The sequence below is a fragment of the Emys orbicularis genome, chromosome 8 (genome assembly GCF_028017835.1).
Source record: "Emys orbicularis isolate rEmyOrb1 chromosome 8, rEmyOrb1.hap1, whole genome shotgun sequence".
Classification (NCBI taxonomy): domain Eukaryota; kingdom Metazoa; phylum Chordata; order Testudines; family Emydidae; genus Emys; species Emys orbicularis.
Window position 1 is genome coordinate 58,993,931 of NC_088690.1, and position 28,000 is coordinate 59,021,930.

The window sequence follows — 28,000 nt, forward strand, 5'->3', positions numbered from 1 at the left end:
GGCAGCTGAACCAGGATTCTCAGGGTGTCCACCTGACTTCCCTGCACCCCTTCTAGCTGCACCGAGGGATTCCTCTAGAACCCCTGCCCTGTCCCTTGGGTGATAACTGTACCCCTCTGGCAGGTGTTTCCGTAGGAGGGAAGGATACAGGCTTTAGGAAATAAACGATGGACAAGATCATCTGTGATCCTCTCTCACCTGGAACGATCCATTCAGCTTAGGGGGTCACACGATCCTTTGTGTTGGATCTTTGCTTTCTGGATGGGTCGCAGCTGATGTGTTATTCTTGGTGCTTTCAGAAAGCAAAGGGCTGAGAGAGCTAGCTGGAATGAGGCTGTTAGGGGACCACAGATAACATGACCAGCCCTGCCTCCATTGTAATTCACTTGACTAAAGCCAGGCTCACACTGCAACACTGGAGCCAAACAGCCCTGAATTTGTGGGGTGAGGGTTAGAAAGCTAGAGGGTCAGAATCGTGGGTTTCTCCCGACTTTTTAGCTAAACAAATCTAGCTCTCTGGAGGTGAAATTTCTATATATTTAGCTGCTGTGCCATTGAACCGCCATTTTTTCTTTAATGTTGCACGTTCACCCTGCCTCACACATTGCTGTGGTTCAAGGGTTCTGGACTAGAAACGTGACATACTGTAGTGTGAGCTCAGGCCACCCCCAACTTGGTATCCTGTCCCTCAGGGCACCGACACACGGAGCACAAGACAGTGTCTCCCCCCAGGTGATTTTCCTTGGCCAAGGATTACTTCTCCATACAAGTCAGCATGGGCTGCTGTTGGCCTCTTTTCCTTGACGTCTGCTTGCAGTTAAGTCTCCTGTCCCTCACCTCTGTTTGCAGCACTGGCGGATGAATCTGGGCACTTCTTCTTCAACGGGAACTCAGCCATTGACAATCCCCAGAACTTCCGGGTGGCTGGCACAGTGTTCAAGTACCGCCGCCCTTCCAACCTGCACATGGATGGCCTGGAGTACATCATTGCCCAGGGCCCCACCAATCAGTCTCTGAATGCCATGGTACGTAAGGAGCTAAAGATCGGGGTGCTTCCCTGGCGGTCTCCTTTCCGAGCCCCAAGACCACAGGTGCCCTGCAGGCAAAGGAATTTTGAGCTTTCCCACGGCTGGGGCTCCTGCCTCATTCCCTGTAGCAATGCCTTCTGGGAGAGACTGAGCTGTGCCATTCCTGGGGGGTCCTGTCTGGCCATCATGGGTACACTGTCTCTTCTGTGTTCATCACAAAGCACTTACTGTCCAGGTCAGGTTTCAGGCTGTGGTCACGTGTTTCTGATCCATTAGACACGATACATGCAAATGAGCTAACGGGGTTTTTGTTTTCTCCCCAGTATTATAACTTCAATGGGAAAATGCCCCATATAACGTATGACTACACTGTGCCACATGTGCCCTCGGCAGCTCTCCGAACAGCTGCCCCTGCTCTCGAGGCACCTCTCTACCTTCATCTACCGGACTCCAGCCCCAAACATCCAGCCCCAGTCCCAGCAGACTCTGGGACTGTGCATGATTTCAATGCCACTTGGCTTTCTCTCGCCCCGGACGATGTCAGTGACCGGTTCCCACCTGGAGAAGAGCATGGAGACCTGAGCTTCAACAGCCAGGACTTCTTCCAGAGTAACTCCACCGCTCAGGCTGGGCCCTGGGGCTGGGAACAGAGGGAAGAGGAAGAAGAGAAGTTTGGCTTCCAGATCAGACAAGTCTACCATGCAAATGGAGCGGGCGAGGAGGCGGCGGCAGTAGGTGGAGAAACAGATTTGGGTTTGTTTGTTTTCTTGGCTACCTCGTGGTTGGGTAATTGAGGTGCTTGTTAAGGGTGGGACTTACAGAAGCACTCAGCATTGGCCCACCTCTGCTCTCATCGAAGCCAGTGGGCGCTGTACCAGCTGGGTGGATGGGGGAAGTGGTGATCCAGAGGGGGAGGTTACTTTAGCCTCTATGGGCTCATTAACACCCCTGCATTTTCCTTTAGCCCCCAGCTTAAATCAGATTTCCATCAGCACAGCCATGCCCTACAGCGTGATGAGGCCCGAGCTGCCGGAGAGCAGTGGGATTGGGGCAGCCAGGCTCCGGCTCTTCAGGAGATTGTGTCACCGGGACCCACAAAACGCTGCCTTTTGCAGGGAACTGCAGTACCTGGCTGCCAAGCTGGGCTGGAAGAACTCAACCGCTGGGCTGTGGAACGAGCTGGTGGCCGGATGGCCAGAGGGGCTGCGCAAAGGGCCTGCCAATACGAACTTGCTAGAGAGCATGAGGGCAGAGGCTTATGCAGAGAGCCAGGAGGAGGCAGCTAACTACAGTGTGATTACAAGCGTGCAGAACCCCCTGCCGGGTTCCAACTCAAGCCTCCACACTGCCCTCGGGAATAGCCACCCGGCAGAACCCCTTCAAGCCCCTGGCCCTGAAAGGTGAGATGCCGCCGGGTTCCTGAGGGAAGACAGGATGCCGTTTATCCTGGGAGGATTGATCATCCCATTCCCATGGTAGCTTCAGGGTTCTCCACTTGGGTTTCCCCTCTCTGACTCCTCTGTTGTTATGGTGATGGGGATGGTAGAACAAAGCCAGCAGCCTTTGTCAGTCCATCTCAGACTCCCAGAACACGTTCGATAGTGCCTCTGCTCCTCCAAAGGGCCTTGGTCACCTCCTACGTGATCATTCACTCACCAAAGTGATCCACCAGCCATAGGAGATCTTCCCATGCAAGCCTGCGGGGGAGCAGTAAGCAAAAGAAGCAGAGCCACTGGGTTCCCTCTCCATCCCCTGGAGTACCTGAGGAAGGCTTTCACTATCTGTTACTCGTCGCATCCCAAACTAAGCTCATTTCTGCTCCTCTCTCTGCAGCAACGAGTTTGATGTGAGCCCCCTGGGCCATGATGACATCAGCCTGGCCGACATGTACCGGTGGAAGGTCTCTGCCTATGCTCCCTGCAGCTCCACATGCACTTCAGGTAGGTTTGGTCTGGGAGACTGGATGGCTTCGCAGGACTGGGAATGAAATGTAGAGCACTTCACCTGAAGGTCCCCAGGTATAGTTCAGCCCAGCAACCAGAAGCTGTTATTATTTGAAAGTGGTTTGGTGGCCTCTGTGAAATAACTTGGTGTCTTCAAGCCAGTTCCTAGTGGAGAAGCATCCACATCCCTAAAGCCCCCGCACCTGTTGGCACTAGTTCACACCCCTGTGGGCAATCTCAGCCACTGGGAATGGCAAGTGAGCTCTCCTTCCCTGTCTGGGCCAGAGCTGAGGCACATGGCTAGGGCAGGGTGGTGAAAGCTTGCACTGCTGCTGCCTGTGCTGTCCTTTGTGCGTGGGTCAATAGAGGAATCCATTCTCCAGGGCTGGCAAGGGCCTTTCACCAGCACTAAATCCTCTTCAAATGTAAATGAAGGATCCGGCTACACCACGAACAAGGGTTAACTTTTACACACAGGCACAGCTCCTGTACCCCAGCCGAAGGTGCACGAGAGAGAGCTGCAGGAGAAGAACCTGGGCATGTAGTATGTGATCTTATGTGTCACGGGGGCTCCTGTTTCATTGAGGAGCTATATAATTACCCTAACTGGGAGGTGGATGAATGTTTCTGTGCTTGGGCTGAGCCTTTTAAAACTTGTAATAAGCCAACGAGAAGAACCTGAGCCCAGCTGAATAGTAGGTTCACACTTGGAAATAGTGACATCCCTTGATGTGAATAGCTCAAAGCTGGGCTCCAACTCTTGCCAGTTGGTTTCATGCTGGTGGGGTGACTGGAGGGGCTGAAGTATATTTGGTGGGGGAAGGGAGCTGGTACATTCAAGACCTGGTAGTCTGCAGAGGACTTCTTGACACGGCTGAAGCTCCTGGAGAGTGGTGTCAGAGTAAGCGTTGATACTTCAGAGGATGGGAGCTTTATTTAAGTTTCAGCATCCTTTTGCCTTAATGAAGTGAGGCTAGGAGTAAAGGATCTGGGAAGAGGTGGGTGGAAAGCAACCCATTAGTAGCATCGGGCTGTCTTTGGCACCGGTAAACTGTGCTGTGGAGTGTCTAGTTCTGGTCTTGGCTGGTGTCCTGCCGGCCTCATCATGTCGGGCTTGATCTTTGCAGTTCTTTTCTGGATAATGATCCAGTCGAATATTTGTATTTTTATCATGGCACTAGAGGCTCAGATACATAGGTACCATGTAATAGATGGAGCGAGTAGTGGTTTGTTGGATAGCAGGCACTAAGAGAGATTCCTGGTGCCCAGCAGGCATCAGCACCTCCTATGCCATGTGTGTCCGGTACGATGGAGTGGAAGTAGAGGAAGCGTACTGTGATGCGCTGACCCGCCCAGAACCCACTCATGAGTTCTGCACAGGGAGAGAATGCCAGCCCAGGTAAGTGACGATATTTACTTGACCTCTCTCTCACAAAGACACCCAATCAGCCAAGGATACAGCCATAGATGGGCATCCACAGCAGGAAACCGAGCTAGGTGGGAACTGGCATAGAATGCACAGGCAGAATAATTCACGGGAAGCCAATAACCAAAGAGAAGGAGGCGCCCAATGCACACCCACAGTTTCAGGTGGGTTTGTACCCAGCACGGCTCGGCTATGCTTCCGCTGCTGCTAGTTAGACTCGTGCTAGCTCCATGAGCGCCAGTGTGAGTCTGTGCACACGAGCAGGGGTATCACCCCAGCTCGCAGTGCAGACGGAACCTAAATCAGGGGAAAAGAGATGGAGAAAGCATGAGAGAGAAGAGGGGGTGGGCATAGGTGGGATTTCTGTGTCCTGTAGCTGATCCCACTCAATAGCTCTGACGCTAGTGTCACTTAGCACTCACAATGCAGAGTATTAGAAAGAGGTGGCTGGGGTCTGTCGTTTTTTGGTGGCAGTATTGATACAGCAGAGCGAGGAATGACCCTGGAGATGCTTAGGCCATGGGTTTGCGTCAGCTCAGGTTGTTGGGCTGGGTTCACTGCTTTACAGCAGACTGGAATATCCGCAGGTGTCTGTTTAAAGGTGGCCTAACATGTTGTGCAAGTCAGGATAAACCTCCCCAGGACATTTCTATTCATAGGCAGGGCCAGACGCATTAGGTGTAATTTACAAGCTTGGGGCTAGAGAGAGCAATTCAACAACCTACCCTGAGGACGGGGTGGCCCACAGCTGCACTGCCCCAGGAACCCCAGAGACTGAGTGGTATCTCTGTCGCGTTGCCTCCCTGCCCCTCTCCCACCTTACTCTGATGGGGGAATAAGTTACTCCACCCCCTTTTCATGGAGCAACTCACTCCCCCTGGGCACTGGTGCACCTACTCTGACTGGTGGATGCAGAGCCAGGGCTCCCCCCACACCCCATCCTTCTCCCCCTGCTCCTGCCCAGGTGCTCACAATGGGTGAGTAGTCCCTGCGCTCCCCACTAGAGTCAGTCACAGTCTGAGCAAGGGAGTAAGGCCCTTACTCTCCTGCTGACTCAGACAAACACTGTGACCACCCAGCCCTCTGTGTACGGGGATCATGCTGCTCCCGGAAATATGCGGCCACCCCTGCGCTGGAAGGGGGCAGCCTTGAAACAGCACACAGCAGCCCTGTGCAACAGAGTAAGGCATAGGACAAAGAAGGCCAGAGTACCCAGTTGAAAGGCCTCAGTAATGCTAGGCAGCAGGGCAGTTGGACACTGGGGATACAGGTGTTAACCCCCTTACGCTTGTGAAAGGGCCATGGAGTGTAGTTTTTAAGGCCCATGTGCAATCAGGCCTCTGTGCTGCTTGTGGGAGACCAATGAGCAACTGCTAGTTAATTACGGGGTGGTAATTGTCCTATAGAGTCATCACTTTAATTGGATACACATGGGCACTGGGAATTCCCATGTACTCTGGAAATTGAAAGGAGCCCACCAGTGATCTGTGTCAGATACCCCCTGTCTCTGATGTCTGTGGTCTCAGGGTGCCTTGTTCTGACCTGTGCTTTGTCTTCTCTACCCTTGCGAACCCACCTGGAGGTGGGAGACCAGCCGTTGGAGCGAGTGCTCCAGGACCTGTGGGGAGGGCTACCAGTACCGGACCGTGCGCTGTTGGAAGACGCTGGCTCCAGGCTTCGACAGCTCTGTTTATGATGAGCTGTGTGAGTCTGCTGGGCTAGCCAGGCCTATGGAGAGGAAAGCGTGCAAGAACAAGGCGTGTGGGCCCCAGTGGGAGCTCTCCGAGTGGTCGGAGGTATGGAGTACAGTGGCCTACCCCATGTGTCAGGGTTAGACTGGGGAGTGGCCCATGACCAGAGGAAAACTGTCCTCAGCAAGTAGACTCGTTCCTATGTGTAGTGCTGAGGAGGTCTCTGGGTAGTTTGAGGCACAGTAATTAGGCATCACGGGGAACCTAGCATTGTTCTTGCCCATCTTTTTCCTGTTCTAACACAGTCCAGGGGAGTGGAGTCTGCTACCCCTTCTGCTATCTTGTATAACAATTTGCATTTTTATAGGATCATCTCTGTGAGGATCTCAGTGAACTTAGCTACAGAGCACCCCTGCAAGACTAACCCACCCCCCATTTTACAGCTCAGGAAACTGAGGCACCAAGAAGCTAAGCCCCACGCTTTCAGAAGAGGTCACTGATTTTCGGTGGTCAACTCAACACGCCTTGGGCCTGGTTTTCAGACGTGCCAGGCCCCTGCATTTCTGGTGGGAGCTGAATGCATTCAGCGGCTCTGAAAATCAAGCCCAAGGTGACTCACGCTGGGCACCCAAAACTTGGGGGCATTGGGGTGAAGTGACTTGCCTGCAGCCACCCAGCAGCAGAGCTGGGACTAGAACCCCAGTATCATGAGTCCCCCGCCACTGCTTTAGCCACAGGACCAGCCTTCCCCTCTCACCTGCACTCACTTCAGTCTAGGGAAGAAAAATGCATCTTTTCCCTCTCCCCCTACCCAATCGCTTGTCCCCTCACCGACGCAGTCTGGTCTCTTGTGCTACAGTGCTCTGCTCGATGCAGCAGTCAGGGGATGATGAAGAGGGAGGTACGCTGCTCAGTAGAGCCAGCCCTCTGCGATGAGGCCCTGAAGCCTGTCAGTGAGAAGGAGTGCACAGGCCCACCCTGTGACCGGCGCTGGATTGCCTCTGACTGGGGACCGGTGAGTCCAGGCCGGCTGCTTTTCCTCTTTCCCTGGCCTGAATGGAGGTGGAGATGGAATCCACCCTGCCCCCCGTTAGAGTGGATTGTGGGACCAGAATCCCCCTCACACCCAGAGCAGATTACGGGTCCGGAATTCCTCCCCCTGGAGCGGATTACGGGATTATCGCCCACGCAGACAGTTTACATTATACACTAACGGCTGAGTTGTTTTTGCTCAGACTTTTAACAAACATTCCCCTCCAGGCACAGATGGAGCCTGGAAAAGGTCAGCTCAAAAGTTTGGGACCATTATGAGTGCCTGTAAACAAGGGATTAGAAAGGAAGCTACTGCATCTCCTGAGCTAAGGAGGCTGTGCTGAGGCCCTAAGCCCTTAACCACGGCGTGTCAGCATCAGAGCTAGGACCAGAACACCGGTCTCTTGCCGCCCACTCCCATACTCTGGCCACTCAACCATGCTCCCTCCACTCCTGCCAATGCTGTTCAGTGACTGGCACGTTGACATGCCCTTTATTTCTCCAAGTGCTCAGGTTCGTGCGGCAAGGGGCGGATGAGCCGCTTTGTCGTGTGTCGCAACCTGGAGGGGAAGGTGATCTCGGACTCTCAGTGCGACCCGGCCGACAAGCCTCTGGCTGTCTACCCCTGTGGGGACAAGAACTGCCCTGCACACTGGGTGGAACAGGAATGGGACCAGGTAAGCCTGAAGTGGCCTCACTTCAACCTGCCTGCTGTCTGGAGTGGCTGACTCCAGGCATCCGGCCCCCTCAGGGGGAGGAAAGGGGTCCATGGGCCTTGGTCATCCAACATGGCTGTTCTACAAGCACAGGGGGCCTGTGTGTCAGCCCTGAGGGGCTGGGAGAAGGCAGTGAGGCTGGGATGAGCTCCCGGGAGGGAGAGCATTTGGGGCCCAGGGAAGGATCAAAGCCCAAGCCCTGGGGAAGCCGAGAAGCCAGGGGAATGGTCCCTGGGGAGGAGAGGGAGCGCTGTCCCCTGGGGAGAGATGGCTGGGGGCAGGAGCAGCACACAGGAGTGGGGGACATAATGAAGCAGTGCCTGGTGGGACTCACCCTCTGCTGCAGGACAGGTGGTTCCTGAGGCAGAGCTCAGCTCCGCTCCCCACCTGAAGTCTGGCTCACCGCGGGGGAGGGCAGTTTCCTCAGCTCCCTGGGGCTGGTTAGCTGCTTCACTCTCTTCTTGCTGCTGTGGCCCTCCTGCTCCCTGGAGCAGATCTCAGCATCCTGCCTGCCATAGCAGAGGCTGGAGGAGGCCATCATTGGTCAGGCTGAATTGGGGCAGGTCTCTTTAGGCCAGACGCTCCATTGGATGGCCTTGGGCTCCCAGTTGTACTGCCAGAGCTGCGGGGCATTGGGCAGCGACAGCCCCTACGCTGGTGCTAGAGCTATGCCGTCCCGGGCTGGGTTAGCAGAACCGCCTGCCAGCTGGCACTTTCCCCGCCCGAGGCTGCTCAGGAGGTTCCCAAAGCAGGGAGGGGAGTCACAAATGCCACTCCCCCCAGCTGCTGCTCTGCAATGGCTTGACATGTGCTGGCTTTCCCGTAGCTCCCATCAGAGAGCAGTGTTGGCTTAGGAGGAGCGCTGCTCCTCCCTTCTAGCGTGGTGGTTCTTGCAGATCCAAGATCTAAACAAGGCCCTTAAGTTCAGCCCTGTTACACACACACCGCAGTAACAGTGGGAGACCACTGGAGAGGGGCCCCAGCCAAACCCTAGGACCCGTAGGCGGTCTGAAAGCAGGGCCATCAAGGTCACTGTGCCGCAGGCGTCTCCTGAAGCGTTCACTAAGAGCCAATGAAAGCACACTGCAGTGTGAGCATCCCTCAGGCCCAGAAGCAGACGAGCTGTATCTGCCTCTGCCTCCTCCGCTTCGACTTGAGGTCTAGAGTGACCAGATTGAAACCCAGGCCATCTGTCACGGGGGGCAGGGGGCAGAGACAGCAGGGTTGAGTGTGGGCACAACTGGAGATCCGAGGGGGAGGGACGGGGTAGTCTGGGCCTAGGGAGAGGGTAACTGCACGAGGGGCTGGGTTCCAGCCAGCCTGTTCCTTCTAGCACAACCTAGCTGCCAGCCACCCTCCCCAGCCAGCCACACTCTGCCAGCCCCCTTCATGGCCTGTCTACACCACAGCTGCTGCCAATGTCAGAGCAGAACAAAGGCTCCAGCGAATATGATTGCTTTGTGCCACTGATTTTCAAAATGGCCCATGGTAGCATAGACTCAGCCTCAGTCCAGGCGCTGCTCTGTGCTGCCTGCCAGCTTCAGCCTTGCTATAGCTTGTTTTACGCGGCATCCCAGACAATGCAAACCGGGACGCTTTGGCATTTGGTTTCCCCACAAAGCACTGAGCTAACACAGCTTTACAGCAGGGGTGGGCAAACTACGGCCCGCTGGATTGCCAACCCGTGGCGCCACGGGCCCTGTGCTGCTGCTGGAAGCCACCAGCACTAAGTCCCTGTGGCCCCTGGGGAGGGGGAAAGGGGGGGCAGAGGGGGCCGTGCACTGCCCTCACCTGCAGGCACCACCCCCGCACCCCAACCCCCTGCCGCACCCCTCCTGCACCCCAACCCCCTGCCCTGAGCCCCCTCCCATACCCCACACCCTCCTGCACCCCAACCTCCTGCCCTGAGGCCCCTCGTACACCCTGTACCCCTTCTGTGCCCCAACGCCTTGCCCTGAGCCCCTTCCTGCACATGCACCCCCACCCTCCACCTCGCACTCCCTCCTGCACCCCAACCCCCTGCCCCATTCCTACATTCATGACCCTGCATGCAATTTCCCCACCCAGATGTGGCCCTTGGACCAAAAAGTTTTCCCACCCCCTGCTTTACAGTAAACTCAGGAGGGACCACAGAGATGCCCTGGGGCCCAGCAGAACCTGCTAGGCCCTGAGCACCTTTAAGCTGGGGCGGGGATATGAAGCAGGGAAGCCACTTGATAATTCTACATTTCAAGCTCTAGGTGCCCAGGGTCCCGCCGTCCCTGGCTAAAGAGTGTTCTCCCTTTGTCTAAGCGGCCTGCTTAAACCCACCTCCTGGCTAGTGCTGAGGGAGTGAGGCCCCATGCTCTGGGCTTGATGTGTGTAATAAGCTGGGGCTGTTTTATTTCCCTAGGCCATGGCAGTCCATTAACCCCTTCCTCCCTTTGCCTGCTGTGCAATTTGCACACCCCAGTGCAGCTAGGTTTACAAGCTCTGTTTCTCCAAGTGCCAGCGCCTGTGAACTCAGTCTGAGCTCCACAAGGTGAGCGGAGCGCTTTTCTTCTCACATGTCCCCTTCCAGGGTTGAGCGGTCCTTGGTGATCAAGTCTAGCTGGAGGGTGATTAAGATGGAATACAATCCAGCTCCCTGCCCCCCAGCTGTGGCGAGGGGGAGTGAAAAGCACAGAGGTGGCAGTCATGCTGGCAGAGGCAGCTAGGAACACACAGAGGGCGCAGAACAGAGCTGGACTCTTGCTACTGCATGACTGAGTATATTAGAGCCGTCTTACAAGCTAAAGTGTGTCGATAGAGCTCCACGTCATGCTGCACTGGCATGGCGCCCGTTCCAACTAAGTGTAACTTTAGCACCCTCGTGGCCAAGATGGAGTCTGCTCTGCAGGCAGCTCTGGCCAAGAGATGGCGCGCACAGGAATGCAGCAGGAGAAATCCCTTCCACCCCAGGGGCAGCTGTTCCAAACCCCCCAAAGTGAACACACACACCCACAGGAAAAGTACAATGGATATAAGAAAGGGAGATATTTATTTACAGAGGGATGAGAGAAGAAAAACAACAAGGAGAAATATAGGGGGAGCAGTAGAACAGGGTTGCATCCAAACCAAGGCCCCACGGGCCCAGTGGTAGCACAGTCTGACAGGGCAGATACTGAGCAATGTGGCTGCACACAGAGTTCAGGAGTCCTAAGCAAAGTTCCAGTCCAATGGTGAGTCTTGGGTGCTCCTGGTCGTCTTCGGCGCCAGTGAACTTTCCCCAACAAACAACTCCGGTGCCCTCTTCTGCTGCTCTCTGCAAAGCCACACAGAGCGACCACCTCCCCACTTAACTAGCTAGCAGCCTCCCTCCTTGTTCTCAATGCAGAGTCACAAGCCCCAGTACTCACAGCCCCATGCAGCTCTGGGCAGCAGTGATACTGGGTCCAGTTCCGGCCTGTCCTTCTTGGGCGATTCCTCCCTGGCACAGTGCTCCTCCTGGCTCCTGTCCTGGGGTGTCCCCGATCGGCCGCCCTGTCCTTCCCAGGCTTCAGGCAGGTTCTCTGCTGCTGCACTTTGCGAGGGCCTCTGCGGGTTGCCCCTCTCAGCTTCAGTCACCCCCTGGAGTTTCCCTCCTTTTTTCCTCACTCTCCCCCTCCCCTGCCTGCCTTGTGTTCCTTCAGTCCCGATCCAGGAGTGTGAAATGCATCACCCAGCAAGACTGATGTATTAATGCACTGTAATATCCATCTCTTACATGGCATCTGGGTACAACTACCTACCTAAAGGCTAAATCTACACACTGATCTAGGGGCGTGACTCCCAGTGCATGTAAACATAGGCGCAGTAGCTCACATCGGATAGCAGTGCTGCTGTGGTAGCATGGGCTTGCTGCCCCGAGTGCAGATCTGCCTGAACCCCGTGGGTATGTACTTGGGGCAGCCTGCCTGCACCACCACTGCCCGTACTACTGTGGCTACACTGCTACTTTTAGCCTGGTAGCTCAGATGCTCTTCTGTGTCTAAGGACCTCAAAGCCAGTTACAGACACTAACATCCAGCGTCTCAAAGGTATTGAGGCTGTTAACTTTCATTGGCAACAGTGGCTGGGTCAGTAGCAGCACAAATGTTAAGTGACTTGTTCAAGATTGTACTGTGAATTGCTCTGAGCAAGAATCCCCCCTGATGGAAGGCCAGCACATCTACCAGCCTGAGCCCTATGCCTGGGGTGTAGCAGTCCTTAGCAGCCGTGAATGAGCTGGCTTGCTTTTCGCTTTTCCAGTGTGACGCCAGCTGCGGCCGGGGGGTGAAGACCAGGAGCGTGCTGTGTGCCGGCCTGGAGAACGGCATGTACAGGGAGTATCCAGAAAAGCGCTGCAATGCCTCCCAGAAACCTGAGGTGCAGGCGGCCTGTTTCAAGAGGCCTTGCTCTACGTGGTTCACGACCTCCTGGTCTCAGGTAGGGAGTGAGAGAGAGGAGGTGGGTGTCGAAGAAGCTGGCAGGAAAATGGAAATGACAAATGCCAAGGGGGAAGGGGTGACAGGCCTACACCCCAGGGTGCTGCAGAGGAAGACAGATGTCAAGGGAGCCTGGAGAATTTCTACTTTCGCGTTGTGCTTGTGGCATAGTTAGGTCTGAATGGAACCACCAAACCGGCTCCTTTCAGGTGCTAGCAGGAGAGGGCTGGACATGCTCACATCCCTGAGGCTCTGAGTACAGACCTAGCAGGAGTAGGGACACCAATTACCAGTGTGCTGGGTAAAGGTGACTATCTTGGTGCTGATCTCCCTTGGGTGTCATGCCCCATAGAGTAGAATGCATATCCTTACCCTCCAGAAGTCAACTTTCTTCCTGCCTTTCAATTCAATGTAATCGGTGTGTGTAATGCTAGCGAACGGTGCCAGACTGACAGCCCCGGGGATGGGAATCCTTTTTGACCACACGAGGGGCAGCATCAGAGCAAGCTTCCGCCATAGCCCACCCATGTGCCCCAGCCCTGCCTTGCAAGGCCCCTTCTCCAGGGATGAGAAGGGAGCTCAGTTTCTGAAACCATTCTGTGCCTGGCATCTCTGTTGAATCTCCCACCAGGGGGCTGATGAGCAAGTACATGGGTGTGGTAGGAGGTATTTTGCAATGCATGCGCCTAAGCAATGGGTGGTAGATGGAAACCACCACACTTATTCCCCGTAGGCCACCAAAGGGTCGTTGGCTGGTAGCCAGTTTCAGTCCCCACCTGCCCTGGGGTGGATTTGAACAAGTTGCGTACGGTGCAGGGAAAGGGTCCATTCCTCCATCATCAGTCCCCCCTGCAGCCTCACTTGTTACGAAATATAAATTCTAACCTCCTCTGCAGCCCTTTGAGTGCCTGGTGGTCTGAAGGTCTTAGACCAGGGGTGGCCAACCTGTGGCTACGGAGCCACATGCGGCTCTTCAGAAGTTAATCTGCGGCTCCTTGTGTAGGCACTGACTCCAGGGCTGGAGCTACAGGCGCCAACTTTCCAATGTGCTGGGGGTGCTCACTGCTCAACACCTGGCTCTGCCACAGGCCCTGCCCTCACTACCCCCCTTCCTGCCCCCTCCTCTGAGCCTGCCGTGCCATCGCTCCTCCCCCACCCACTCAGAACCTCCTGCCCCCTCCTCTGAGCCTGCCGTGCCATCGCTCCTCCCGCACCCACTCAGAGCCTCCTGCATGCCACAAAATAGCTGATCAGGAGGTGCAGGGAGGGAGGGAGGGGGAGGCACGGATCGGCGGGGCAGCCGGTGGGCGGGAGGCGCTGGGAGCGGGGTGGATGAGCTGATGGGAGGCTGCTGATGTATTACTGTGGCTCTTTGGCAATGTACATTGGTAAATTCTGGCTCCTTCTCAGGCTCAGGTTGGCCACCCCTGTCTTAGACTGTCTGCCCCATAGCATGGGCCAGGTCTCCAGGCACTGTGCAGACATGCATAGCACTGGGAATGCAGGATATGCTTGTTAATGAGGCCAACCCTTTTATTCAGCTTGTACAACTCTCAGCACGGCCTGGGGTATATTTCTGAGCTGCTAGCTCTTATGCTGAGAGCCAGCCGGAAGAGGAAGAGCAAGTGTCTTGGGACCAGTCAGTAATGGGCACAGGGAAATGCAGGAAGAGAACAGTAGTTTTCCCCCAAGCCCCATTACGTGAGAGGCTGGCTGGGGACTCGCTGTGGGGTGAAGTGGGAACTCCCTCTGTGAATATCCCCTGCCTTGGGGTGCCAAGAGGAGTGATGGGGGGGGAGGGTGATAGAAAGGCACCATGCTCACAGCCTGCTTCTTCTCCCTCTTGCTTCCGACAGTGCAGTAAGACGTGTGGTGCTGGCCTGCGGCTCCGAGAGGTGAAGTGCTACCAGGGAGATGCCCTGGGACAGGGCTGTGATCCAGCTTTCAAACCCGACGCCAAGCAGACGTGCCAGCTCCAGGTGTGCCCCACAGAGGCACCAGGTAAAGGGGGAGGCTCTTGGGAGGGGAGCTCAGGCCTGGGGGCAAGCCCTTGCTTTAACCGCTGCTGTGGATGCTTTTGCTCCCCAGACGAAGACTGTGAAGACAAAACGACAGCCAACTGCGTGCTGGTGCTGAAGGTGAAGCTGTGCTCCCATTGGTACTACAGGAAGGCCTGCTGCCGGTCGTGTAGGAGTAAGGCGTCCTGATGGCTGCCACACCACACTTCCCTTCCAAGACCAAGGGGCAAGATCCCCTTAGAAATAGACTCCACCATAAACCCCTTTTCTATGACAGAAGCCATTCCGCCTGGGGTGCTCCGTCACGGAGCCAGTCCCTGTAGAACATCCTGCTCAGCTAGGAAGGATTCCTTGGGCACACATAGCAATAACGGTCCCCTCTTCACCTATAGGATTTTATAGAGAGACCAGCAATTCCTACAAAGCAACCAGAGCCTGGGTAGTGTGGGACATTGGTCCCTGCTGTCCATCACCACCAAGGAGCTGCTCCTCTTCCCCACCACACTGCTAATTCGTGGCCCTACTCCTGCTGGGTCTGCACCCAGAGCTTCAGGGATGTGACAAGGAGTCCCAACAAGAGATGGCCGAGTGTGTACCACAGCTGGCAGCAGCTAGACCAGCTGCTGTACCCTCCAGCCACAAGGTCAATTTTCAAACAAAAAAGTCATTTGACAGTAAAGCGATAACCCATCCATTTGTATTTCCTGCGCATGTGTGTTCAGGCATGGAAGGGGGGTAGAGCTGGAATGGATGGGGGGGCCCCATGTGCCCCAAGATGGCTTCCAGCACAGCACTGTGTAAAACCTGCCCGGCCCCGATCAAAGAAGAGAGACTGCCCGCTTTATAGTTCAAAGTCCTCATTTATTTCTGACATTCACTCTGTATTCACAGCTGAGCAACAAAGATGTAGAGCAACAAGTAGAAAAGTCTGACTTCCCTGTTCCTTCCCTCACCCCTTAGCAGGTCTGAAGCTACAGTTTGGGCTCCCACTTGAGTTGTGTATATTTTGTACTTATCCACATATTCCAGCACACGTGCAAAATGTGTTTAGTATTTCATGTGTGATGGGGGTCTTCAGCTGCGGTGTACTACCAATCTCAGACCACTTTTCCTCACTCAGAGCCACATCAGCCTGCTAGAAGCCTAAGGGTCACATTTAATGTGTGTACAATGGAGCAAACTACAGCTGTCTTCCCTTTTAACAGAGGTGTGACCCACAGAGCCTACAGCCTGTCATATAATGCACCACCTTGATCCCAGCAACCTTCACTGGGAAGAGGTAGCATAGTCTCCTTGGGCCGTCCCTTCATATTAAAGAGGCAGAGCTTTGTGCTTTGTCTAGCCCATGGGCTGCACTTTGACCACCACAGGCCTTGTGGGGGTTAAATTCAGGCTGGAGGGCTAGCTAAAGCAGGTACTAGCATATGAAAGGATAGGATTTGTTGAGTTAGACCAAGGAAAACCCTGTCAGACACTGTATCACCAGGGGAGTTTGCTGGTTGGGATAGGATGCCAATAGGAGCAATGGGCTATTGAACACTTGGGGTCAGAGGCCTTTGTTGCTACTACCGCCCTCCCAACATTAGCTGTTTTTTTCTCCCAGGGTTGTTAAGAAGACACTTAAGAGGCAACTGCCATATGAGGGAGAACTGGAGAATATTCTATTTAGGGGTCGCAGTGAGGACGGGATGGCTTAAGGGCCAGGGAGTATCAGGATGCAAAGTCTTTCAGTTTTAAGGTCTTGGTTCAAATACAGACCAGCAGGCGACCAGTGGCCGTTCAATGGTCTACACCAAAAGGGTTGGTTCCTGATGGAGAGACACTCACGTCACATGCACCACCATCACATTTGGCACTAATCTGCTCCCTCACTGGCAGTCTCAGCAGGGACGCCAAAGAGTGAATGGGCCTGAAGACTGAACTCTCCTCTCACCTGCTAATGTGGATCCTGCACCACGTCATGCCTCAGCTGTGGATAAACAGAGAATATAAAGGCTGTCAGTCAGTCCAGCACCTTTCATGGATTTAGACTATTTCCTCTATCACAATTTATAGTTCTAAATAATTCTGCCTAAATATCACGGCCGTGTGTTAAACATACTCTAGCTATCATCACTAAGGAAATTTGTGTGGCAGGAGGAACTTAGCTTTATATGTTCATCTGCAACCAATTTGTACTCTCCACCTGCACTCACGGGACCATGTGTTGGGGACCCTGCAGCTGGCTGCTATGGAAATGGATCAGAATGACAGATGCGCCTTTTTAGTAATTTTGACCTAGTTTGGTACTGGAGTAAAAAATAATCTCCATGTCCATTTTGCAGAGAGGTGGACTGGATGGTCTAGCTCAGTGGCTGTCAACATTTTTCATGCGGTGACCCCGTATTACCCCAGAAAGTAGGCTTGGACTTCCAATCTAGCCCCAAAGAAAGGAAAGGCAATCATGAGCCCCCTAAAGACCTGTCTGTGTGATTCCCCCCACTGGTGGTCATGACCCCAAGGTCATGGTCTAGTAGGACTTTTCCATCCCTATTGCTATTGTAAGCAGAATTAGTCTTAAACAGACTATTTCTCAGTTTCCCAGAAGATGGCAGTGGGCCTTTCAGGGCTTTGCACACTGCAGAAGATCAAAGCTTTCATTCTTTAATAGTGCAATTTTTCCTTTCAATAAAACCTTGCGCTTTTTATGCCTCTAAATTAAATCACTCCTAAAAAAGCCTGTGAAGATTAAAGGTTTTTTGTTTTTTGGCAGCAGCATCATCTGCATTGTTAGCATATATCAGTAATTTCACTAGTCCCCTTTTCTCCCCCTCATAATTATCTAAAGTAGCCAGGGAGAGGTTATCCTATTTTACATTCTAACACAGACACTAGCATTCAATTGCAACTAATGTGATACGAAGGGAACAAAATGATCAAACTATTTGTTTATTTGCTTCTCCATTAGCTTTCATCAAGCAAGAGTGGCTGGAGCTTCACCCTCTCTCTCTTCCTCCTTTCTAATGCCGCAGCCATTGCTGGAGCCGACAGCTCCCAGAATGACGTCTTGCTCTTGCTGAATGTGCTCAGTTCATCCATACTGGAGGCCAGTGGTATTGCCTTGGAAAGTGACAAGTAGGATTTGCTTAGTGTAGACACCAAAGACCTCATTAAGGACTCAAGGGAATAAGGAGAGTCACAAGTGTCTTGATAACTAAGTTAGTCCATACTGTACATAGCCCTCGTTAGACAAGTCCCTTCTGTAGATACAGTGGAATAATAATTACACTTGTGATAGGTTCAGAAATCACCACGTTCAAGCTCTTCATTCAAATATCCCATGAAAGCTTACAGTGATCTGGACAGATCAACATCAGGACCACACTGGGTCTCTGACTTAGCTGTTGATGTTCGTTCAAGGGTTCCTCTCCTTTGCAAGAAACCCCACTGAAATAAATGGAGCCCCCACCCCTTGATGGCCATCTCATTGGTGCACCCTGTGAGATAGTGACAATGCTGATTACACGTCTGTACTAATAGCCCTCGGGTTTGGAAAGGTCTCGTGGACGATGCCATGGCGGGTCATCGGGTAACTCTGGAGGGTTGCCATTTTGATGGGTGGCCCCATTTCCTTGTAGCATGCGGGCGTGTAGGTGATCCTCTCACCGCCATTCCGCACCATGTCAGCGGTCCGTATGTAAAAGGGCGAGCCGTAGGGGGAACAGGTAGGGCAGTAGTTCCGAGCACCCTGCTGGTTAAATTCTTGGGGTGGTGGTGCTGGGCTGCCCTGCCCATCCACGATGCGAGAGTTGCAGGCATTGCAGGTCGTAAGGTATGAGTGAGTGGGAAGGTCAGGCTCCTCCTCCTCCTCCTCCTCCTCTTCCTCAGCAGATTCATCTTTCTTGCAGCAATAATACTATGCACAAGGGAAAGGCTTTGGTTAGCAAGAGGATGGCATACTATGCAGCTATGCTTGTGCACAAAGGCCCGTAGAGGGTCACACACGGTCTTGGACACAGGCTACGTTTGATGACATTTTTAGGATTCATGGTCATTCTCCCTCCCCTCCCCCCCCCATGTTTCTTCATCAATGAAAGTCCTTCAGCAGGGGCTGAAGGATAATGGTCAACTACCGGGAATTCTACATAGAACCATTTGAGAGGAGACGCAAAGAGCTTAAGAACATAAGAACGGCCATACTGAGTCAGACCAAAGGTCCATCTAGCCCAGTATCCTGTCTTCCGACAGTGACCAATACTAGGTGCTTCAGAGGAAATAGAACAGAACAGGTAATCATCAAGTGATCCATCCCTTGTCGCACATTCCCAGCTTCTGGCAAACAGGCTAGGGACACCATCCCTGCTCATCCTGGCTAATAGTAATTGATGGACCTATCCTCCATGAATTTATCTGGTTCTTTTTTGAACCCTGTTATAGTCTTGGCCTTCACAACATCCTCTGGAAAAGAGTTCCACGGGTTGACTGTGCATTGTGTGAAGAAATATTTCCTTTTTTTAAAAAAATCTGCTGCCTAGTGCTTGTGTTAGGAGGAGTAAATAACACTTCCTTGTTTACTTTCTCCACACCAGTCATGATTTTATAGACCTCTTTCATATCCCCCTTAGTCATCTCTTTTGCAAGCAGAAAAGTCCCAGTCTTATTAATTTCTCCTCATATGGAAGCCACTCTAGGCAGGCCTGGAGGAGCCACCTTCACTGCTTCTTCCCTGGAGCAGGGTGTGGTAGGACCATGATGCCTCCAGCAGGGGCCTCAAAGGGCCTGATACACTGTCACAGGAACCTTATGTCAGTGGCAATCAGAGTAGCATACTGGAGCTCCGCCTCGCCCGAACACATATCCCCCTTTCTCCTCAGCATAGCCTCTGCTTTGGGAAGAGGTGGCTGGCACAGGAGCCAGCTTCAGAGGTTTTACAGCAGTGAAGAGACCGCCTCTGCCAAAGGAGGACTCTGCTGGCCACTTACAGTGAATATTCAGCCACTATGTGCCATGCACATGGTGCAAAGTAGCGCAAGAGGAACTGAAAATCTAGTCCAGAAAATTTGAGGCAGCTTAGCCTGGGCATGGTGGGGAACTCTGTCTCTACCCTGAGCACACAGCACCAAGTTCACTTCAATGTATAAAAAGGGTTTTTTAGCTAATGTTAGGGAAAAAACCCCAGTGGTTTACTTTACAGGAGTAACTGTGAAACCAGCCAATCCCTCCAATTAATCTGTGAGCTCTACAAACCCTCAACCCCCAGGATTTGCATCCAGCACCAGGAAAAAGGAAAAGAAATTAAGCCTTCACTCTATGGAGCTCCCTGGGAAAGGGAGAACATCGCAAAGATCTAACAATCACAACACCCGGTGTCCTGCTGCAGTGGGGTATAAAGCAATGCACAGCAGCATTCCTGAAACTCACCTGCATTGTCCAGGTAAATGCAAAGCACAGGGACCGCACCCCAGAAGTGTAGTTACATACCTGTAGCCTACAATAACAGAGCACCGCAATAATACACAGTAGGATCACGGTTGCTAGTATTCCGCCGGTGATAACAACAGTTCCTGCTGTCATCCGACCGATTCTCCATCAAACTCTGAAAGGCAGTGCAAGGAAAGGAGTGGGTTAAAGTCAAGAGAGCTAAGAGCAGTGGTCAGTTACTGTGGTTCGAGTTAGGGGATCTGATTCTGCTACTGCTGCATCCGTGCAACCACCGCTGACTTTACATAGGGGTAGCTCAGTGGCTGCAGAATCAATCCCAGGGAGTTCTCTGTGCATGTGGGAGAATGAATGGCGTTAGTCAAAGAAACCCCTGAAAAACAGAAGGGTGGAGAGCACTGTGACCAATTAAATGCAACTCTCCAGGACTAGGCGAGGAGGGTAGCAGAAGGCCCTTCTCTTGTACCTTGCATACATATCCCTTTTCACACAGGTGTCTCAAAGTGCTTAAGGAACACTAATTAACCCTTGCAGCCCACTGCCCCATGTTCTAGCTCGGGGAACTGAGCTGGAAGGATTTGCCCAAGGGCACTCAGCAAGTCAAGGCTCCATGCTCCCAACATAGCCACTAGGTGGCACTAATTCAACAGCACACAAGCTGGGAGACTGTAGTTAAGCTTGGAAGGAGTAGATTTTGGCTGATGCTCTGACAGCTACATGGGCAGCTCTTCCATATACCCAGGGGAGGGCAGGCTCAAGCTACTGCCTGCTGCCTCTAGTTGGTGAGCAAGTTTCCAGCTGAAAAATACAGGGCTGACCCTCAAGAAGCAGGTCCCTGTGCAGTGTGACCAGTCTCGTCCAACTGCAGGTGGCTCTGGACCAGAGGCTACTTCTGAAGCTTAACTGCATGAAGAATTTCTGATAAGGACTAAGGACAAAGATCCCTCCAAACTGAGCATCAATTGTGATCTGAGGAGCATGAAGCCAGATTCAAACCCAGAGCTCCAGCAGGGAAAGTCAAAAGGTACAGCCTGACTTGGTCACGGAGCCTTTGCAAACCCAAACTCCAGAGCACAGCAGGCTCCAAGGCATCAGCAGGTCTGGGGAAGCCCTTAGCCTCTCTGCAACAGCCCAGCACCATCCAGCATTAAAAGTGCCGTAGAGAAGGGAAGTCAGTGCAAAGAGGGCATGAAGTGGGTGACAGGGCTGAAAGAGTTAACATAGGGTACTTACGTTCACTGAAGGGTGCGTTGGACCTGCAAGGGATGGGGAGGAAAGAGAGAGAGAGAGAGAGAGAGAGATTAGACCATGTTTGTTCATTATGCAATATCTGACCAGCCACCAGGGGGCAGTGATTCAAACCTGGATAGGCAGGTGTTGGGGCATTTCGGGCCTGATTTCTAGAGGTGCTGAGCACCAACAACTCCAGTTGATGTCAGTGGTAACTGGAGGTGCTAAGCGCCTCTGAGAATCAGGACCCTCATTAGCTTAATCCCATTGCTGGGTCTACGAATGAATGGTCAGTGATGGTGCTATGCTGCAGGGACCCAGGATCTACGCGAGTTGAGCTGTGCGCATTGCATAACATTTACTCTGCAGTAATTTGCAAGGGCAAAAAAACCCGTGGCTATTTCCTGCAATTTCGTTGCCCATCAGATCACTCTGCGATGGCCGTGGCAACAGCACACCACACAGCCACTTGCTCTGGTTTGTCACACGGGCTCCCCCCTTCACCTCAGTGCGGGCAAGACTGGCCAATCCTTCATCAAACCCCACAGTGGGCTGGGGGCGAGGGCAGCTGCAGGGGCTGCTGAAAGCCTGATGGCTCTGCTGCTGCTCCATGCCTTGGGGAGAGGATTCCCCTTCCCTCTGCTCCATGGGAACTCCCCCCTCCTCCTTTGGCCTATCTGGGCTTCATGCAAGGGCCAGGATCTGGCTCAGCATGCATGAGCAGTGCACTTTTCAGTACATTGCTGGGCATACGATGCAAGTGCGGGTAGCCCTGCCCCAGCGGGTCTGGCAGTGCCCACCCCCCTCCGTCAGTCCAGCCATGCAGCCTGGTGCATAAAGCTCCCAAGGCACTAGTGAATGGCATTGCTGCTCAGTCTGTCTCACTGCCACTCCCACACAATGGCTGCCCTGGTGCAACTGACAGCGCTGCAGCCCCTGGCTCTCTAAGTGCCTCAGCAGGTCAGATGAATTCAGCCAAGCAGCACCTCTAGGACGCAAGTATTAATACCCCCATTGTACCGAAGGGGGACAGGCTCAGAGTCACACACAGCGAGTCAGCAGCAGAGCCAGTTCCCCTGCCCACTAGCTGCTTTGCCACTTTTATCATATTTTAATTAGAAGCACAGAGAAGTGGATGTTTTTAAAAGACCAACCACCCCAAGGAAATCAGCAAGCAAGGCATGAATTGGTGAGTGGCGTCTCGGAGCCAAACACACCCCTACACTGCATGTGAATGGCTCTACTGAAGTCAGCAGGAGCCCTGGGCACAGAATGGGGCTTTTAGCATTGTTGTTAGGGGCATTTGGCCTCCAGGATTACAAAAAACGTTACCTTCTCCCCTCCCGGCCCCCCAAGAGAGCAACCTTTTAAGGACATGGTGGCTATCATGAGATTGCAAATAATTCAGTGTTGCTTCTTGGGGGAAAAGCACAGCTTTGTTAAGTATTATTTAGTCTTACAATCTTTACAACTGATTGCACTGCATGCTATTGGATAGCCTCAAAACTGGCCCACACAAACCGTTTATGTATGATTGTTACAGCAGCACTTAGGGTTGGCATACTCTGCCCGTGGCAGCGAGTCTCCTAGCCTGGCTCAACAGACTCGGGCTAGCGGGGCTCACGCGCCTGCTCTACAATAGGACATGCAGAGATTGTGACTTGGGCTCTGAAGCCTAGGAATGGGGGTGGGCTTTAGAGTCCGAGTCACAACTTCCAAGCAGTCTATACAGCTATTTTTAGAGCACTGGCACGAGGCCCACTAGCCCAAGTCTCTCTCGATCTGGGCTGGGAGGCTCGCTTCCACAGCCAGTAGATGCACTCTCTAAAAGCTCCAACCAGTGGCAGGGCCCCACTTTGCTAGATGCTGTATAGGGACAGCTCCTAACTCAAAGATTGTGGCTTCACTGCAGAGTTAACTACACTCAAGTGAGCCTAGCTTGAGTGAGAGCAGCCAGCCTGTCAAACAACATTCCAGCTGCACACAGAGCGGCCATGTTAGCAGCTGATGAGTTGGGCTGACTTGAGCTAGCCTATCCCACTTGGTGGGCCAGCAAACTGGAGTTAAAAGGACCACCGTGCTCAAGTGAAGGGCTTGTGGGGGGGTCAGCCAGGACTGCAGTTCGGGGCCTCACTTAAGTTGTAACTTGAGTTAACTCTGCAGGGAAGACGAGTCCTAAGTGACTGGCCCAAGGTCACACAGGCAGTCTGTAGCAGAGCCAGGAATCAAACCCAGCTCTCCTGAATTCCAGTCGAGTGCCTTAGCCACCAGATCAGCCTCTTGTGTACTTGGTATATTGTTCCATGTAGTGTAAATCCAGTCACCACACTACATCAAACAGACGATCAGTGCACGAGGAGCATGTCTTCTCTTCCCCACAGGGCTCAGATGGGCCTTTTCTCAGCACCTACACAGATGTCTAACCTTGAACAAGTGGGTTGTCATGGGTAGCTTAGCTGGACACTTACACTGAAAATGGCTGAAATGGTGCCAGTCACATGGGCCTGAGAGGAGACGACTGGAGCAGGAAGTTCCACATGGCCACACGTGGGTTGTCCCTGAGGGGGAGAAATCAGAGAGAGGAAAACAACATAGGAAGCAGTACAGTTGTTTACTTATATTACAGTAGCACCTGTCAACCACACATGAGATCAGGACTCCACTGTGCTAGGCCCTGTACATATGTACGTACACACAGAAAGAGACAGTGCCTGCCCTGCAGAGCTCACCATCTGACTAAACAAGATGGACACAGGGTGTGAGAGGAGACAGAGAGGTGAAGTGACTTGCTCAGGATCACACATCAGTCATGTGTCAGAGCTAGGAACAGAGCCCAGGCCCCCAGAGTCCTAGTCCTTAGACCCCATCTCTCTGAGGAACTTTGAGTAGTTCCCATTATAATGCTGTTCCCAGCCTCTGCTGGAACATAGGATTTGCCCTACCTGCCTCCTACAGTGACCCAGTCCTTGCTGCTTCAAAGGGAAGACGGAAAACCCACTCACTGTAAGGCCCTTGGCCAATGGACCCAGTTTCCAGGCAGCCTGTCCACCCGAGACATCCCTGCTCGGTGTCTGTCAGTTTCACTTTTCCCCAGGGCAGCACTGATTCCGTAACTTGGGAAAACACTGGCTGCAGCTGGCGTGATCACATTTAATTAACGATCCCCACCTCCCTTTGAGTCACAGCCCCCTCAGGTGCATGCTCGTTGGGAGGGACCTGTGCCCCAGCCCATTTCCAGCCAAGCCAATCTAATTAAGCCCTCAAGAGATATTAATTAACTCATAAAAATAACAGGAGTACTTGTGGCACCTTAGAGACTAACAAATTTATTAGAGCATAAGCTTTCGTGGGCTACAACCCACTTCTTCGGATGCATATATATGTATATGCATCCGAAGAAGTGGGTTGTAGCCCACGAAAGCTTATGCTCTAATAAATTTGTTAGTCTCTAAGGTGCCACAAGTACTCCTGTTATTTTTGCGGATACAGACTAACACGGCTGCTACTCTGAAACCTGTAATTAACTCATGAAATTGATCAAGCGAGGTGGCAGCCCGGATAAGAAAAGTGTTTAATTGGCCCCTTAACTCACCCACTGCTAAGCAGCGCATGGATATGGACCAGAACCAACCGGGCGCTTCCAGGTTCTCCGCAGTGCCAGGAGAGCTGCAGTGCAAAACGAAGGCCTATTTTCCCTTGTAACGCCTCGCTCACCATGTCTCTGCATGTCCCACCCCAGGGTAACATGCACACTGGCAATGTAGTCTGCATCTCAGCAATGGAACTGCAGGGCACGGCCGTATGATGATGGTGCCAAGCAAGTGCCTGTTAGCTGGCCACATGCCTGACGGGTTCACATGGACGGTCCCCCATAAGGCAGATGTTTCACAGCTATAACAATATACACAATGCACAAGGAACTGGCCCATACACTGTTTGAACTGAATTGGGGTGGGAAAGTGTGCGTGTCTCTCTCTCTCGACACACGCACACACTTTCCCACCCCAATTCAGTTCAATATTCTCTCGAGAGAGAGAGAGAAAGGAGAGAGAGAGAGGGGTGTACTGTGCCACTCTGGATACTGCTAAATTATCTCTGCCAGGGATGACTCTTCTAAAGAGCCTTTGGTCTTTCCCATTGGATCACACCAAATGGCAGGCATTTCCCAGGGGAGGAAATCGCCAGACACTCCCCTGCAAGGAGTTCCCCTGCTCTTCATCCCACCAATGCCTCAGTTCAGACACTAGCCATATAACTTGGGACATGCAGCACTTCAATAAACCCACTGATGGGGCAAACTGGAAATTCAGAGAGAGGGACACTAAAAATTAGGGCAGGGTTGGGAGGATGCGTGGGAATTGATTGGAAGAACCAAATGCGCATAGCCTGGCTTCACAATGATGGAGGGGAACGTATAGTATGATACACCAAACCCTTATAAAGTATTTGAAGGCTACAAACAACAAGAATGGTAGGAAGATAGTTAGGTTAATCCAAGGGGTTTCAGTAACATGGAATCAAGTATCAGGCGGTAGCCGTGTTAGTCTGTATCCACAAAAACAACAAGGAATCCGGTGGCACCTTAAAGACTAACAGATTTATTTGGGCTTGAAATAGGAACTGGGAGTGGCTGGCTCATTACAAAAGCAGCTTTGCCTCTCCTGGAATTGACACCGCCTCATCTATTATTGGGAGTGGATTACATCCACCCTGATGGAATTGGCCCTGTCAACACTGGTTCTCCACTTGTGAGGTAACTCCCTTCTCTTCATGTGTCGTCATATAATGCCTGCATCTGTAATTTTCACTCCATGCATCTGAAGAAGTGGGTTTTTTACCCACGAAAGCTTATGCCCAAATAAATCTGTTAGTCTTCAAGGTACCACCGGACTCCTTGTTGTTTTAGTAACATGGAATGAAGTTAAACAATGAAGCTTTGGGCTCAACTTCAAGAAAATATTCTAACAGGCAGAAATAGCAGACTGTGGAATGGTCTCCAAGGAGCACTGGCGGAATCCCCATTGTTCAGTTATTTAAAAGTGAACTGGTCAAAGCATTGGCAAATATACTGCAGGGAACAGTCCTGCACTGGCCACAGCATGGAAGACAACTGGACATGAATTTTCCAACTAATTGTTTTTCCATCAGAAAATGTTGATTTGTCTAAACTGAAACTTTTGGCAGGAAAGGGTGTTGAGGGATGAGGACTGGACTAGCTGGGCTGGGGTGCACTGGCATGGCCGTGCACATGGGTGGAAGCTCGTGTGTTGCTGGCACTGTGCCTGGCTCTAGTCGAGGACGGGCAGTTTCGCAAGCACAAAAACTCCCACCAAGGTGGAGCCAGATTCTTAAGACAAAATTAAAGATGATGTTCACTAGAGAGGTGCCAGGCTGTGTACACGGAGCTTTCAGAAAGCCCTCCCCACAGCAAGTGGGCTGTGGAAGCTACTCCACAAAAATCGAGACCAACAGCTCACTCCCCCACACCCTCTCCTTTGGCCGGGTAGTTCAGCTCTGCCAACGGGGCACACTGTTGTGTGCCAGCAGAGCTGGGTGATGGAGCTGTGTTTTGTACATTGCCTGAACCTGACACCCACACCCCAAATGCTTCACTTGGACAGCCACACCTGAACTGCCTTGGCCAGGAGGGACAAGCGATTCTTCTGGTCGGTGTGGGTCGTGGGCACAGCCCAGAGCCACCTGCCTATTACAGAGCACAGAAACCTTAGGTGCAGGAAGCATGACAATATTCCCCTGCAGGTGCCCGCAGGAAATCACACATTCTAGAGCATATGGTGAGCCCCTGCCCCCCTCAGACTCTGTCCAAACTGCCCTGGGACTCCCACATCAGCATCACCGGGTTATGGTTAGTGGCATGTTGCCAGTAAGCCCTTGCACCAGCCGCGGGGGGTTGGGTGACACCTCCTCCTGTCCTCCCGTTTTACCTGTCCCAGCTTCATCACCATCATCGGCTCTGGTGTGCACCCCCTCGGTTACCTCGGCAACCTGGCACCAAGCTTCCCAAGAGCGAGAGAAGTCCCCAGATGAGCTCTCGGTGCACCGGGGGCTGCTCCTGCTGGGAAACCGGACCCCACATATCACACAACTGAGTTCTATTCTTATCCCCCTGCTCTGGGGCGGAGGTGACCTGTGCGTGAGTCATGCTGCTGGAGCGGAGTGATGTCCTTATTAATGGCTTATGTGTGGAATGGGGGGCCGGGCAGTGGTGGCCCTGGAGATAGGGATCCTGGCCCGCCGTGAATAAGCCTCCCTGGTCAGTGATTTGAAGGGAGGACGACGACTTTCTGTCTGGTATAAAAAAAAAAAAAAAGTCAACCCTTACCAGAGTTTACTGCTATGGGGGAGAGAAGCATAGAGAGCAGGAAAGGGGAAAAACAGCTACAGCACAGGCCAAATGCAAAGGTGATGGAGGCAGAGGGGAAAAAGAGGTGATTCGGGGAGGGGGGGCGGCTGAAGGAAGGACAGGAAGATTTATCTGTGCTGAGCTTAATCATGCTCAGTTTGGTAGTTTAAACAGAGGAAAATTACGGCAGGAAAAGCAAAGCCGCAGCTAAGTTGTGTAGGCAGCAGGGAGCCAAGTCACGCTATTGTGAATTGGGCCGCACGGACTTTCCCGCTAATAGATCCCCCCTCCTTGCCAAGCCCCAGCAAAGCTCTGGGCACGTGGCGCGTGCTGCAGATGGAGCGGCAGTCCCAGCTGGGCACGTTCACGCTCCATGCCGGCCTCGTTCATGGTTTACTTTTTGGCTGTGCAGAGATGACACGGCTGGCTGGCATCAAGCGTGCTCCTGGCTTGGGCTGCAGCCAGCATTTTCATTTCTCCTGCGCTCACAGAGTGGTTATCCGAATGGCTCTACCCTTCTCCCCAACCTGCGAGGAGCAGGCTATTTTGGCTGGAACTAGACAAGGAGAGATTTAGGGGCCATAATGCTCCATGTTCAAACACCTGCTACATGTTCAGCTCTCAGCCATTCACTGGAGGAAGCAAGCAGGCCCTGGGGAGTCAGGAAGCCCTGTTTTAACCCTGCCTTGATCAGTGACTTGCTGAGGGGC

General features: G+C 52.8%; 2 protein-coding genes across 2 annotated transcripts in view; one reads left to right on the forward strand and one right to left on the reverse strand.

Moving 5' to 3' along the window:
• LOC135883016 (ADAMTS-like protein 2) overlaps nucleotides 1-14,467 on the forward strand; it is a 31,480-nt gene extending 17,013 nt beyond the window's left edge. The window contains exons 7-17 of the mRNA XM_065410048.1: nucleotides 850-1,025; nucleotides 1,352-1,781; nucleotides 1,993-2,428; nucleotides 2,862-2,968; nucleotides 4,244-4,370; nucleotides 5,980-6,193; nucleotides 6,948-7,103; nucleotides 7,627-7,797; nucleotides 12,085-12,261; nucleotides 14,117-14,261; nucleotides 14,349-14,467. Coding sequence (XP_065266120.1) covers nucleotides 850-1,025; nucleotides 1,352-1,781; nucleotides 1,993-2,428; nucleotides 2,862-2,968; nucleotides 4,244-4,370; nucleotides 5,980-6,193; nucleotides 6,948-7,103; nucleotides 7,627-7,797; nucleotides 12,085-12,261; nucleotides 14,117-14,261; nucleotides 14,349-14,467 — 2,258 coding nt within the window. The remainder of the gene's footprint in view (nucleotides 1-849; nucleotides 1,026-1,351; nucleotides 1,782-1,992; nucleotides 2,429-2,861; nucleotides 2,969-4,243; nucleotides 4,371-5,979; nucleotides 6,194-6,947; nucleotides 7,104-7,626; nucleotides 7,798-12,084; nucleotides 12,262-14,116; nucleotides 14,262-14,348) is intronic.
• A 3,310-nt stretch (nucleotides 14,468-17,777) lies between these two features.
• Nucleotides 17,778-19,831, reverse strand: LOC135883140 (protein FAM163A-like). Its single transcript, XM_065410199.1, has 2 exons — nucleotides 19,739-19,831; nucleotides 17,778-18,173 (listed from the first exon to the last, which is right to left on the reverse strand). Exons 1-2 carry the CDS (start codon nucleotides 19,829-19,831, stop codon nucleotides 17,778-17,780), a joined length of 489 nt encoding a protein of 162 aa, XP_065266271.1.
• Nucleotides 19,832-28,000: the final 8,169 nt, after the last annotated feature.